This window comes from Rissa tridactyla, chromosome W (assembly GCF_028500815.1).
Source record: "Rissa tridactyla isolate bRisTri1 chromosome W, bRisTri1.patW.cur.20221130, whole genome shotgun sequence".
Lineage (NCBI taxonomy): Eukaryota > Metazoa > Chordata > Aves > Charadriiformes > Laridae > Rissa > Rissa tridactyla.
The window spans coordinates 23,902,846-23,918,197 of NC_071496.1; the positions used below are offsets into that span (position 1 = coordinate 23,902,846).

General features: G+C 36.2%; 1 protein-coding gene across 3 annotated transcripts in view; it reads right to left on the minus strand.

Annotated features, from left to right (window-relative positions):
• The window catches only part of LOC128902005 (nipped-B-like protein), a 176,684-nt gene that overhangs the window by 69,073 nt on the left and 92,259 nt on the right, over nt 1-15,352 (minus strand). For 2 of the 3 annotated variants that reach the window (XM_054184257.1, XM_054184258.1), the window contains exon 10: nt 2,357-3,853. The exons of the other annotated variant lie outside the window; for it this stretch is intronic. In XM_054184257.1, coding sequence (XP_054040232.1) covers nt 2,357-3,853 — 1,497 coding nt within the window. The remainder of the gene's footprint in view (nt 1-2,356; nt 3,854-15,352) is intronic. 3 annotated transcript variants of the gene reach the window in all.

Genomic DNA, 15,352 nt, shown 5'->3' on the forward strand with positions numbered 1-15,352 from the left:
GAAATATATGATGAAACAAAGAAAGAATCTTTATGAAAGTTACATCTTGTAGTGTATTAAAATGTTTATAACTAAAAATGGCATGGAGTAAAACAGTGACTGCTATTTCTCTCACTTGGAGTGAGGACACTGTGGAAACGACATGAATATTTTCTATATCAGTCAGTCGCTGACAAATAGACTTTGGCTTATGAAGATATATCTTTCTGAATTACGAACCTTTTAAAACACAGTACTTCACCTAATTATTTAGCATAATATATCCTAGGAAGTAGGTTACCAGGAAGTTGGGTAAAAAACCGTAAAACTAAGATTACACATGAAAAAATCTGAAGTTCAAAGACACTTTCTCCGAAACCTGCCTGGATGAACACTCAAAACTTGATTTGTAAGAGAAACATAGCTACAATATTATTCTTTACATGAAACTTATTTCTAGTATCGTTGTAAGAATCTTATTCTAGATACAATAGCAAAGAGATTGATATCAGATTCAAACATTTTTTCCCCTGGAAAATATGTCCCAATTTATTTCAGAATATGTAAGAAATATATAAGTTCAGAAAACACAAAATACACAAAAACATTGCAGAAAAGCTATAAACCTGACTTTAAAATGAATGCATTGCTCATGTGTGACACAGCTACCAGTCATGCCAATCGGATAAGAGTCATTAAAACCTTTACACATTACTAAAATATACTATATAAATAACCACATACAATACAGACTACAAAAAAGTCTACTTCAGAAACATTTTAGAAAGCGTACATTCACTGTATATAGCTCTGAGGGCTCTAAAAAATACTGATTTTCTGTACATAGAATTGTGTGAATTCAGTCTATCTTTTGGAGACAAGAGCTGAATTCCATCAGAAAGTATACAGTATTCCCTATAAAGGGAAAAAAAGTTTCATCTGAAATCTTTAGACTAAGCTGACAGCAAAGATGTCATAATTTTATGTCTGACTCTAGATACCTATTATTGTTAGAGATGGAAATTTTGCCTGTTCTGAACCTCAAAAAGGGAGAGATGAAATGTTCATATTTCTAGGATAAAGAGAAAATATTTAACAAGGTGGCTAATATTTTACAAATAAGTAATATTCATCCTGAATTATTAAGTCTTTAAGAGTCAATACAATCAGGTTAGTAGATAGAGAACAGACACAGCACAATAAATTCATTATACAGATATCAACTCTGTACACATGCACATAAACATAGTTATACATTCACAAAGATGATTTCTGTATCATTTATCAGATCGACTTTGTAAGAAACATTTTAATCTCGAATTCATGAGCAATGATATACTTGGAACTCCATTCATGAATAATCCTGTATACAGCTGAAATCCTCTCCCCTGCCACTTTATTTGTCTATCTTTGAGACATGACAGCTCTATAAACATAACTATGTAAGAAATTCAAATACTTTAAATGCTAAACATTAAAAAAAAGGAACCCTGGCCAGTTAGTAACATTGATTTCACACTGTGAAATTATCTACTTCAGTCTGAAACAGAAGCCAAAATTATGGCACCAAGAAGAAAAGCAATCGTACTTATAAAAAAAGTAGTGTTAAATCTGCAGAAGAGACAATCAATCAATCAAATATCAAATCTATAAACTATTCTGAATAATTTCTATATTAATAATTTGAAAAATAAATGCCAGCCCATTGTTTACCAGTTCCTTTCCTCTTTCTGCATACACTGGACCATAGAGACAACAATATCTGAATTCTACTAAAGACAGAACCTTTTTGTAAGCTTATTGTCACAAAGCCTAAAGTGTGGAGGCTTCCCAGCAGAGTTGTACTTATAGTGTAAAAGATGCAGGTGGGACTTTGTAACTGCCTTCTTATTTCATCATGTCAAAACATCCCTTGGAAAAATCACATTTAATTTCCAGTTAAAAATATAAAAGAATCTTAGGGCTTGTATACATAGTATTACCCACCACTCCAGCTACACTGATTTAGTTACAGTAGTACTAGTCCCTTATACAGACACACTTAAACCAGTTTAAATCATTCATATAGCAGTTATGTTTAACTAGATAAATTACCAGATTAAACTAATGTATCTGAAGTACAGTTTAAGACTATTTAAGTGTTCCCACTTTAGGAACTTGCATTAGAGTAAACAAATCATTTCAGTTACACTGTCATTATTGGAAATCTTGCTACAATCTCATAGACAAGTTTCACTTTGTTCCCCAAAATCACCATACAAGCAAGAATATAAACTAACAAACATTTGCGTTTGATTTCTAACCACAGAAGTAGCAAATCTAAAAGAACAAAGTGTACAAGATATAATGCAATTAACATTAAAAAAAAAAATCTTACCTTTATTAGATTTGGATGACTTGTTCTTGTTAGGTTTAAAACAAGAGCCCCTTGATTTATCTTCTCTATCCTTAATAAATTTCTGCACATCATCCAATGAAAGCTTTTGAAGGACAACTACAGGCTTAGCTCCTTTATTTAGATCTTCAACTAGCCCAATCTTCTCTACTTTGTCCTTCTGTTCACCTTTAAATTCAGTTTTCCTTGACTCATGAGTGACATTGCCATCTTTATCACGCTTGATTTTTGGAATGACAAAGTGTTTCAAAGCACCAGATCTTGCCCCCAACAAATAACTGGGAAACTCTGCTTTATTGTCAGTATGTGCTTTATTACTATCTACTTTACTCTTATTACCATCTGTCCTTCGTTCCTCCTTGCTGTTGGGTGACTTAAAACCAGGTTTATCAGGTCTTGATTTACTAGAATCTCCTTTACCTTCCTGTTTAATGCGAGGGCTGTCAGGTCTTGATTTCTGATCCCCAGAAGAAAACCTTTCCCTTGATTCACCAGACTCATGTCTATGTTTCCTTTCAAATTTCTCAATTTTTGAACCATCAGATTTAATACCATGCTTAAAATCATGTTCATTTTTGTTTGAGGATCTCAAATATTCAGGCCTTCTAATCTTGGATGGGTCTCCTCTGTATCTCTCTGACTCCTCCCTGTCCTCAGATCTTTGTTTAAGGCTATCATGGTCACGCCTCAGTGTATCAGAAACTGAACGCCCATCAGGCCTTTGTTTTGTTGGATCAGATCTACTTTCAGATTTTATCCTTGAAGGATCAGATTTCACATCTAGTTTATGCCTAGATATTTCAATTTTCTTATCTGAAAATGGTTTACTGGAGTCCCTCCTGTTATCGTGTCTATGTTTTGGTGTTTCGGGCCTGCCTTCACTCTTCTGTTTTGGTGTTTCAGGCCTCTGCCTTATTTCCTGTTTGCCATTATTTTGTTTTCCCTCATTTTGTTTCATCTCCATTTGCCTGCTCTCATTTTGTTTTGATTCTGTCTGTCTGTTCTCATTGTGTTTCACTTCCATTTGTCTGCTTTCATTCTTGCTTTCATGTTTAGCTTCTACCTGTTTGTTCTCATTGTGTTTATTTTCCAACCGCCTGCTCACATTTTGCTGAAATTCCATTTGTCTGTTTTCATTTTGCTGGATATCTGTCTTTTGACCCTCAAAGTCTGATGTCTTCCTAAAAATCTCGGGATGGTTTTCAGGTTTAAATTTAAGAACTCCAACAGTGTCTTCTTGGGGAACACACACAAACCCGTCGTTATACTGCTTAATTTCTTCAGGTTTTTTGATGGTGTCCAAATCCTGAGTTACTGTTGCCTGAGAGTCCACTCTTCCTGCTTGCTGCAGATCAATACTAACCATCAATGCTGGCCTTGCCCCATTTCCTGCAGAACCTGTCTCCTGAGAAGCTGCTCTATTTCCTCCTCCAGCCTCCTGTGGTTTGTTTTCTTGTTTTCGCTTCTTCAGTGGCTTATCTGCAAATTAAAAGAGAAAAATCACAAATGCTATACCTAAAAACAGGTAAATGTCCAAGCAGAAATGTCCATTCCCCTCCACCCCCACCAATTAATCCTCCTTAGCACATATGTGCATACACAACAAAACCCACTGAATTTAAAAGCAAGAATAGAACTTCTCTAACTAATACTTTTTAATGTATTCAGACTATCATTCGTTGTCAGTCTACCACATGTGCCAATTAATCATTAATTAACACCTTCAAAACATATGAAATCAGTCCCTATAAAATTCCCAAGAGAACCATCTAATAAAGCAGCTGCAATACATAACGACCAAAAAAAATTAATCAATTTACACTTGAAGCAAGTTTTGAGAAATGCTACTATAAAAGATTCTCTTCTGCAGATTCAGCCAGCTTTATTATACATGAACTAAGCAAGGATCTGCAATGATTAGGACAGAGGTTCTCCCTACTTGGTTCAGTGCATCAGTTGGACTTCACACATATCATAGCCAGGGAACACACAAACAATGAACAAAAATGATTAAAATAACTCCAACACTCCATGCTTCTCTTTGAAACAAGGAATATATCAAGAGTTGGAGTCTATACCATAACAGATATGCATTAGATAAGGGGCCACTACATAATTAAAAGCTTGAGTATTTTCCCTTTGCAATCATAATGCTTTCATGGATGAAATAAAGAGATCAGTTCTAATTTTATGCAGCGTCAAGAGCTTGACACTGCAACAATCCTTTCAGTTTGCACTAAAAAAAAATAAAAAAATAATAGAAATCATTAAGAGTAGAATACATAAAAATAAAAAGTGAGCCAAGCACACACCCTGTAATTTGGTAGAATTCATAGAAATGAGAAGCAAATGGAAATATCAAAATGAGTATGCCCTATTCATTTAAAATACAACCTATTTATATTACCAACATGGTACTCTAAACTAAAATTAATTTCTGCCATGAAACTCAAAAGCCCTACCTGCACTACAGCTTATATTCTCATTTCTCAAAAAAAGCAATTATTTTCTCTGTAATCAGGGAATATGATTTTAAGTCTAAGTAATGACCAAACACAGGTTGGAAATTCTGTTGTAGATCTACTGTCAGAACGTCCAGACCACAAATGCAATATAAGAAGAATAACTTATTTTGTGCCTAGATTTGTGGTGCCTTATCACCAGATGCAATGAGACAGCTCTCTTTTTGTGAGCAGGGGAAGGGTAAGGATGATGCAATCAAGGAAGAGGGAATTAAACTCTAAGGAAAAATACCCCCAACCTCTCAAGTTGTAAACCAGAATTATAATATATGATTTCTAATTTCTTCTATATTTGTAGAAGATTCTTATTCAGAATTTAAAATTTGACGGATCATATCCAAAATTAACATTAGAACACAGTAACAAGTAGTAACACGGTCAATTCCAGTGATGTGAACAGGTTTGTGTGTTGGTTTTTTTCCCCATCATTTTCATTCTCATATCTATTTGTATATCTCTAACTTCCTAAAACTCCCAAAATCATGTACAACACTTAATGGCTGGAGGACAGTAAAGACAGATACAATAAACTCCATGCAGAAACTGGTCAACTGCAAATAAGGAACTTTGAAAAAAAATGTAGTAACACCTAACAACTTTATATGGTAGACACGTGAAGCAAAATTAATTTGCCAAACTGAAGGTGCAGCTTTTTAGCATGGCAATTTTTTCTTTTTCTGTACAACAACTGCTGGATTCATATAAGAGCTTATATAGATTCACTTCCCTACACAATATATTAAAACAAACGTATTTTTTTGAAACCTTCATGCAGTGACAAAAATTCTTTTTCTCCCTGTGACTAAGAGGGCTTTGACCTCACTGAGCTTCATGGCAGGTCTTAGGAATGGCTATGAAGTACAAGCTTCCAGACTGATAGATTTCAAATTTGATTTTTTTTTTTTAAATATATACATTAATATACATACATACACACACACACCTCTCACTACCTTATTTATTAATTAAAACTCTTTAAATTTTGAAACACAAATTGAGAAACTTGTGTTCTTAGGTAAACGTCAGTCAGCTTTTTCATTTTAACCCAGAAGTGTCAGCCACGCTGAAAAAGTCCTGTAAAGCTCTGATGGTGGATCTAACAGTAGTCTTTAAGACATTACTGTTACCAGTTATCTGCCCTGTTCCTTTAATTGAGGTTACCACCTGTAGCAGAAGGGAATACACATTCACATTTCCACAAGTGTGTTTCATTGTCCAGTGCATCAGCTTAAGGCACTAGCGAAGGCGGTTTGCATTAACCTCCCAGACTGAACAAGTCAGCTAAGAGCCAAGCAAATGTTTTCTTCTGCTACCCCCACTATAGGAGCAAGGCAAATGGCCAGGAGCTGTGATGCCTTAAACTGCTGTAGCTGGATCAAACAACACTCACCTTTCAGAGCCCTCATGCTCAGGGCTCCAAGATTAAACAACCAAAACAATTCAGGTAGGGGTAATTTTCTCTCTTGAACTGCATCCAGCTCTGGGGCCCCCAACATAAGAAGGACATGGACCTGTTGGAATGGGTCCAGAGGAGGGCTGTGAAGATGACCAGAGGGCTGGAGCACCTCTCCTATGAAGAAAGGCTGAGAGAGCTGGGATTGTTCAGCCTGAAGAAGAGAAGGCTCTGGGGAGACCTTGTTGTGGCCTTCCAGTACGTGAAAGGGGTCTAGAGGAAAGATGGGGAGGGACTCTTTATCAGGGAGTGTAGTGATAGGATGAAGGGTAACTGAAAGAGGGTAGCTTTAGATTAGATATCAGGAAGAAATTCTTTACAATGAGGGTGGTGAGACACTGGAACAGGTTGCCCAGAGAAATTGTGGATACCCCATCCCTGGAGGTGTTCAAGGCCAGGTCAGATGGGGCTTTGAACAACCTGGTCTAGTGGGAGGTGTCCCTGCCCACTGCAGGGGGGTTGCAACTAGATGATCTTTAAGGCCCCTTCCAACCCAAACCATTCTATGATCTTCCATAACCGACCAGGCTCAAAACGTTGCTCTTCATCATCATCTAAAATGTCAAATTTTAAGTTGAGAACATATAAATAGATGATCACATCACAACTTGGCATATTCCTTCTAAATACAGAACTCTCTTGATACACCTTCTTCATGTCTTTTGATAACTTAGTACTGATGTTTTAGTAAGTTATAACCACAACCTGTTGACATCTTATCTGAGAAGAAAGGGATGCCTTCAAAGTTTTCTTTTCCTAAACGGCAAGGTGACTGCAGACAGAGCTACAGATTACTCCCAGATTTCTTCATATTTCCAGTGCATCTTGATGGTGATCCTCAGAACTAGACTTGATCATTACTGTTTTGCCTCTATGAGATTTCTGGATCTAGGACAAAAAAGCTGGCCCAAGTTTATGAAAATATCAGGTTGAACTAGGGCATTAAAGATAGGATGAGTACATAGTACCACTATCTTCATCGAGCATAATGGAAAAAAACTCCACTGAATGAGCACAAAAAGGTTTTAGGTTGCCGTCATAGCTGCAGAAATATGAAAGGTGAAAAACACCATTGGGCTTTGAGTGCTTTATCAAATCTTGAACTCACTTCGAACTATATGAGAATAATCAATAGAGTATCAGATAAGTGAGGAGAGAGTAATTAATCTCTGAAAACAGATGTCTTCAGGTCTTCTCTTTTACAATCAAATATACACAGGTTTGCATAAATATGCCTTGTTAAGGCATGAGTCCCAAAACCCCTTAGGGTCTTAACGAACAGATGAACTTAGGAACTTTTACAATATCCATTCAAATATGCTTCATATCCTTCAAGGCATCAGTATCCAAGCTTTGTTCACTTCATTCCATAGATAGTAGAATTTCTTTTTATTATCAGGATCTAGGACTTCGCCAAAATATCAGACTAATATTTTCCTTTCAAATCCTGCAGACCTAGGTTCAAAGCTTGCCACGGTTTTGAACAGATAGGCTCACAAGCTCTTGAGACCAATAAAGTGTGATCAGGATATTTTTGCTTCACTCTCTGTAACAGTTTTTGTAATAAAAGGAATACGTAGTAAGCCACAGAAGAACTTTCTGACTATATTAGAGATCAGGTATCCAAGTTTGTTGTTTTCAGATTCTTTTCTTTTTATAAACATCATTCATTCATTCCTCCCCACGAATGTAGATACATCCAAAATATATCAACATTTTGTTCAGTTCCTTGAACAAATTTATGACAGCTCAGAGTAGTCTGATCCCAGTTATTCTCCTATGTATGCATTCTTTTGGCTTGGCAAATCTGCATGGATGTTCTCTTTACATTGCAACATGCTCACCAAGAGGTATTACACCTTGGTACTCAAAGGAAGATCATAAGCTACCTTATTCTAAAAAAATAGCAGAGATGTTCTGTCAAATTAAATGGATCACCGTGGTGCAAGAAACAAAATATTACAGGAACCACAAGTTTGAAGTGGAAAAAAAAAAAAGGTTAGCTGGATTTCCAAGCAGTTATGTCTCACCTCTCCTGTTATGAACAGTATTCCTGGAGACAGGTTGTGGCCTTCATCTTTGGAAATATCTGTGTGTCAAAACAATGAGTACTTTCAGATTTAGAAATTAATCAATTACTGCAGAACCTTTGTGCAACAACACATTGCACTGGAATAACCACAGATACCTTCAAATACATTTCTGCTGAAACTGCAAGTCAATCGTGATTTGAAGAATATCCATCCTGAAAACGGATATACTTGGAAGCTGAGTAAGTATTAGGGACAGCAGCCGGATGAGGGGAGCTGTATTAAAGAAGTATCTCCATTCTTCCATTTAATCTGAAATCTTTCCAGAGCAGCAGCCAGAACACCACTAGTCCTGAAGTCTCCGATGTTACTGCTTTCTTGCAAACCCGATGATTGTCTTAAGTCCCAGATTAAACTCTTTCAGAACGGAACGATAACCTAAAAACTTCTAGAACTGCTTGTCCTAGCAAACTGAAATGGGCCTTTTGTAAATACCTGTGAAAAGGTAACAAGTCTAAATAAGAACCACATGCATGGTTGCTGAGCTTTGTTTTAGCAGAATGGTAACAGTCCGTTCTATTAATGCTGTTTGGTAGACTTTAAAATCCAGAGATTTCTGAATGATCTTGAAGACACAACAGATAAATTACCACTTCCCCATTTAAACCTTGTAAGGGATTCAATTGGAGACTTCATATCCAAGATGGTTAAATGTAAATTTACTCCTCTTCAGAACCACAAAGAAGATCGATCCTGTAACGCTGAATTCTGGATAACGCTGATTGTCATCGTTTTGATGACTCCAGTACAAATTGTTTTGCTTTTAAAAAAAGTTAAGAGTTTAATATTTTAAAAGCTCAAACACTCTTCAGAGATTATTGGGATAGGCCTCCGCTCATTTGAAATACCACTTATTTGCATTATTTAAACCAGTAATGAATAAATTTATACCAAATATACCAGTCCTAAGCAGTTATTACTTATTGTCAAACCTTCCATTTTTGAACATCAAAGACAAGTCAGCCAGAGGCCAATTACAAACTTATCTTATTTAAGCTAACAGTCAAGACTAGGAATTTTCGACAAATAACATGTAACCATACACCTAAATAACAAATCTATGTTTACTGACAACCATTTTGTTTTCCTAGTTATTTTTCACAGATCTCTTCAAAGCTGTCCAAGCGCCCTGTCCCCCCAACTAACAGCGTTGTGTAGACCACAAGAATCTAAACCAATCGATATAATCTGGATATAATGAAGATTTAAAATTACTTTAATGGTACTGATGGATGACCTATCAATGGAGTGAGGGCAAATATCCATTCTTATCTTTCTACTCTTTCATGAATGTTCAGTATTACTGGCCATGAGAGTTTGCTCTCACCTGACCTCCCCCCAAAACCATATTCCAATAAACAAAGAATTAAACAACCAAAGAGACCCCTTCCCATCAGTAGAAGGGATTCCCACAGCACTAGCTCCTCCCCTTGAAGGAGAGACTCAGCAAACATAAGTCAAAAATTTTAGTCTCACTGCCTTAGTTTGCCCCTTACAGACCAAACTAAGAAAGTACAGTCATGATCCTGGTAAAGGAAGCTTTATAGAACAGAACATAATTCCATAGGCTCCAAAGTAGAGACCAGAGGGCTTACAGCTGCTGCAGTTCAGAGGAAGGTATTTCTGAGAATCTGAACAGAAACAGCTGCTAATTTTTAGCAATCTGTCAAGAGACTTCATCAAACTTCTGGTCACTATGCAAAAAAGAAAGCCCATCAGGAGGGATGTCCAAACTCATTCAGAAAAAAAAAAAAAACCAACCCAAAAGAAACCCCAAAAAACCCACCAAACCCAAAAAGACTACAGGAGTCTCTGACATGCCTTAGGATGTAGCAGAACTCAGAATCTTCATTTTGGTAAAGTTCTGCTTGTTTTCTTAAATATGACAATAATGTAATCAGCATAACTAGAGAATGAAATATGATCTTACAAATTTTTCTACTTAAGGATGTTTGGTAATCATTATTCCCTGACGACTATAGCAATACAAAAGAAATATTACACTAGAAAATAACAAGAATTGAACTACAGCAAATTATAAATCAAGCATCTCCACTTGTTTAGAGACTGGAAGCTGTAATTTAACCTTCCTGAATTTAATATTGCTTTTACAAACAATATGATTTCATTTTATTTATGAGTTAGATTTTTCTGACACAAATTCTGGGTTTTATCCATGTGATTACTTTGTGAAGAATTATAGTTTTGTAAACTCAATTGTTAAAAAATCTGAGCAAAACCTGAAGTGCAATTACTTTTGAAATACACAATGCAGCACCTAATTTCACAAGAAAAATGCAACACGCTAACAGTAGACTTTATGAAAACTACTTATTTTATGTATCGCTTAGAGATTAACATATTCAATTAGTTTCAAATTCCTTTGTAGAAACAACAAACTTTAGAAATAAGCAAATGACTTTGAAATTTATTGGTGAAGACTTTTAATCTCCCTTACAGATGTTGATTTCATTCTGACATCATACCTTGCATTCAAAAATATCTTTGTCCTGGTTTGAGGTAATCTTCAATTAACTAGATACAGTAACATTTATATGGGATGATAATGAAAAAAGTCTATGTCATTTTAGGTTGATGTTGGAGTGATCTCAGTGACTATGAACTATAGAAATGCTGGGCTTAAACTGTTAATAAGCTTTTTTAATTATACATGCTGTTTCTTTATCAATATTTAAATCCATTATAGAGAAGTGACTGTCCCAGAACAAAATAAAGTCATCACTGGGTAAGTAATATTATAAATCCTCCCATCCATTTAACAGGTACAATCAAGGTCATATGCTACATGCAAGTTATATTTAATTTTTTAATCTTAGTTTATGCTACAGATAAAAATAAAATACACTTCTTACCAAACTTCTGGGTTTTAGTTATTTTCTATACCTGCTTACAAGAGCAGGTTTCTGTGCTACCCTACGTAAAGAGCAACCTGGGATAAATGTGGGAATTTGATTTCATGTTACACAAGAGCACCAAAAGAAAGTAAACACCATTAAAAAAATATGCCTCTACTTTTTAAAAAAAAAAAAAAAAAAAAAAAGTGTTTTTTGCTCAATCAGTATTTCATTCTTTAAAAAAAACATAAAAGAAAGTAATTTTTCCTAGATAGATGGAAACATTGCAACACTTCATTGCAATTTCTCTAGACAGAAGAGGAATTTCTTCCCCTTACTTTTCTTAAAGCCCATCTGAACACAAAACAAAAAAAGTCTCTCATCTATAGGAACTGGACTTTGCAAACCTGCTTTGTCTTGGGAAAGCTACATGAGGTGCCAGTTACACCTATTATGTAACACTACAAAACACAGACCTAATGAAAGTTTGTATACACAAAATACATGATACCTGATTCTCACACTGTCCTACTACATAGACACACAATCATTTATGTTTTACACTGTCTCATTTAATCTTCTAGTATTAGCGACTGTAATCTTCTGCAAGATTAGTATACAAATGATTACACTTGTATCTCCATTTTTAAGTAAATAAAACCCCTATAGCATATTTTTGGAAATGAATGGTAATATACTGGTTATAATTACGCATTCTGTCATTTCATTCATTGGCTACATAAAATTAGATGTAAACAAAGTATTAATTCTTAATAGTGTTCTGTTAGTCTCCTCTTTGGGGGACTTCTGGGGGGAGATGGGTAATGGGGAGAAAGGGAGAGGAGCTGGATAAGAACTTAAAAGGTAAGAGAAAAAGTTTACTTACCTATAACTGTAGTTTTGAGTTTTGCTCCGGCAGATTCACACTCTTGGGATGTGTGTGTCTGCTGCTATGGGCTTGGAATGAACTAAAAAAAGAAGGGCCCACAGCATGCATCCAAATGCCCCCTAACTTATCCAATTACTGGAAATAAAGTTATTACAGCTTCAGTTTTTCCTAATTCAAAGAATCTACAGTAAGATTCCAAAGTGGGTAAAATGGATCATCAGAGGTAAAATATATAGAAAAAAACCCAAACCACCAAACAAAAAACCACAGAAACAAGTAGGTTTGTCTCATTTAAAAAATGCTTCTAATGCTTTTAAGTTAAAAAAAAAATAAAATAAAATATTAGCCTCCCAATTAAATGGTTAGTGATTAATGATTTCATGACTCTTCTCAAACTCCAGAGAACAGTGCCTTTTACAAGTAAAAGTAGAACTCCTTAATCTGTTAAGACAGCTGCATTATATAAAAGTGTCTTTGAAATAGCCTAAAATTTAACAGTGAACACACAATACTATGTATGGAAGAGCTCAAATTAAAATTTAGCAAATCTGTATAAAATAAAAAAAAAACAAACTAAAGCAATTTGAAAATAAGTCTCTGAAAAAAGATGGGTTGTTTCTTTCAAATAATTTTCAAGGTTATCTTCCCTTTTTCCCCTTCCTAGAAGATTCAGAGATCCTTTTAACATTAACATTTTAAATATTTCTGATTCACAGTATTTGGGGTTTTTAGAAAAGCATGAAAGATCTTGAGGTAGAAACCTTGAAAATTAATTCAGTAGCAGGTCTAAATCTTGATGAACAAGAACTTAATGTAGTGTTCTGGGAAAAGTTTAGACTGAAAATGACTGACTAGCTTTGAACTACTTGACCACAAACAAAATTAACCCACTTGTATCCGGAACAGTAGCAAAGCACAAGTTAATGAAAAGAACTGATGCTACCAAAATGAAATTTCTCCCTCAACATTTCTTTCTCCCCACCCCATCCCCCAAGGAAAAAAGATTCCTGAGGAGAACAGAAATTCCTGGGACATAATTTTCTAAAACCCCACAGGATTTCCTGTACTTTCTTAGGGTACTCAACTTCAGATTGTGAACTAAGCACAGCTCCAGTTAAGTGAACAAAACAGGTTCAGAATATGGATCTCTGCTTGTTTTGAAAGCATTCAAGAGCACCAAGTAGTACAGGATATGTGACTACTGACAGTGATTAGAAGAAAGCGTGCGTGAAGTTTCATTATTTCTAATTTCTTTAGAAAGGTATCCTGATCTACCTTAGCAGAGGATGGTTCACTTTTTGTCGACTGTTGTGGAAAAAGATAATCCCTTTCTGTATTAACCCTTCTGAATCACTTTTTTTACAACTCAAATAATCTGAGCCTTGATAAACAATAGCTGGACCTATCTGTGATATTACACATCCTTTCAAAAGAGAAGATATGATCTAGTATTGATTGACAACTTGTATATGATGAGGGTACAGATGACATTGTGAGGGAGGCAATAAGAACTGAAAACCTGATGCTTTTCATGTTCCATGGACTTATTTTTTTGTTCTGAGGCTATTAAACATAATAGATGTTTTAGAATGTAATTTTCGGTGCTGAGTGCCTTAATCTCCAAAATCTCCAATTATTCCTTTCATTAATGGATACAGACAAATTACTTACAAAATTAATCAATACAGAGAGACTTCCTTGATGGAAGAAGTAGGAAGAGGAGATGGACTCTTGTCCTTCCACACAGAGGACAAGGACAAACACAACTTTTTCAAATTTTGCACCTTTCTATCATGATGAAAAGACCATATATTCCATTTAATTCAAGATCCAAATAGACCAAAAGGACAGAACTACAGAATCACAGAATGGTTCGGGTTGGAAGGGACCTTAAAGATCATCTAGTTCCAACCCCCCTGCCACGGGCAGGGACACCTCCCACTAGACCAGGCTGCTCAAAGCCTCATCCAGCCTGGCCTTGAACACTTCCAGGGATGGGGCATCCACAGCTTCCCTGGGCAACCTGTTCCACCGCCTCACCACCCTCATAGTGAGTTTTCTTCCTGATATCTAATATAAACCTACCCTCTCTTCCAGTTTGAAGCCATTACTCCTTGTCCTATCACTACATGCCCTTGTAAAAAGTCTCTCTCTGGCTTTCTTGTAGGCCCCCTTCAGGTACTGGAAGGCCGCTATAAGGTCTCCTCGGAGCCTTCTCTTCTCCAGGCTGAACAACCCCAACTCTCTCAGCCCATCAGAGACAGAGCTCTGAAAAGCACTCAGATATGGAGGCAAAAGGTCTATATTATAAAATTTCTCCTTATGCATATCTGATAGACATTAGGTCAAATCTGCCAGATTTTGCATTAGTGATTTTTGCACTAAGAATTCCTTTTTCAGAAAGCAAAAGCATGACAATCTGGTTCCAGAAAGATACACTGTTTTTCAAAGAAGGCAGCAGTTCTGCAAAACCCTGTGTTAGTTCCACCTCTGGAATGGAGACTGCCTCCTACTTTGAGAGATTTTGTTTGGTGGAAGATAAATATTTTAATAATTTTATTAGGATTAAGAAATTATTACAGAAAGTACTATAATTTCCAAAGGACTTCAATCTCCATTTACCACCTGTACCAAACATTATAAAAGGACCTCAGCATTAAAAAAAACAACCAAAACCCAAAAAAAACCCCTTAGCATTGCCTTAGGCAAGTGTAGTAGTTATATAATTTTTAGAAAGAACCTCCCAAAAAAACAACTCCACCTCTCCTCTGGAATAAACAGTTCCACTTTCCCAACTTCAGAAAGAACATGTCACAGAATCCCAGAATGGTCAGGGTTGGAAGGGACCTCTGGAGATCATCTAGTCCAACCCCCCTGCCAGAGCAGGGTCACCTAGAGCAAATTGCACAGGAACACGTCCAGGTGGGTTTTGAATGTCTCCAGAGACGGAGACTCCACCACCTCTCTGGGCAGCCTGTTCCAGTGCCCTGCCACCCTCAAAGGAAAGAAGGTCCTCCTCATGTTTAGGTGGAACTTCCTATGCTCAAGTTTGTGCCCATTACCCCTTGTCCTGTCCCCGGGCACCACTGAAAAGAGCCTGGCCCCATCCTCCTGACACCCACCCTTTAAGTATATATAAGTGTTGATAAGATCCCCCCTCAGTCGTCTT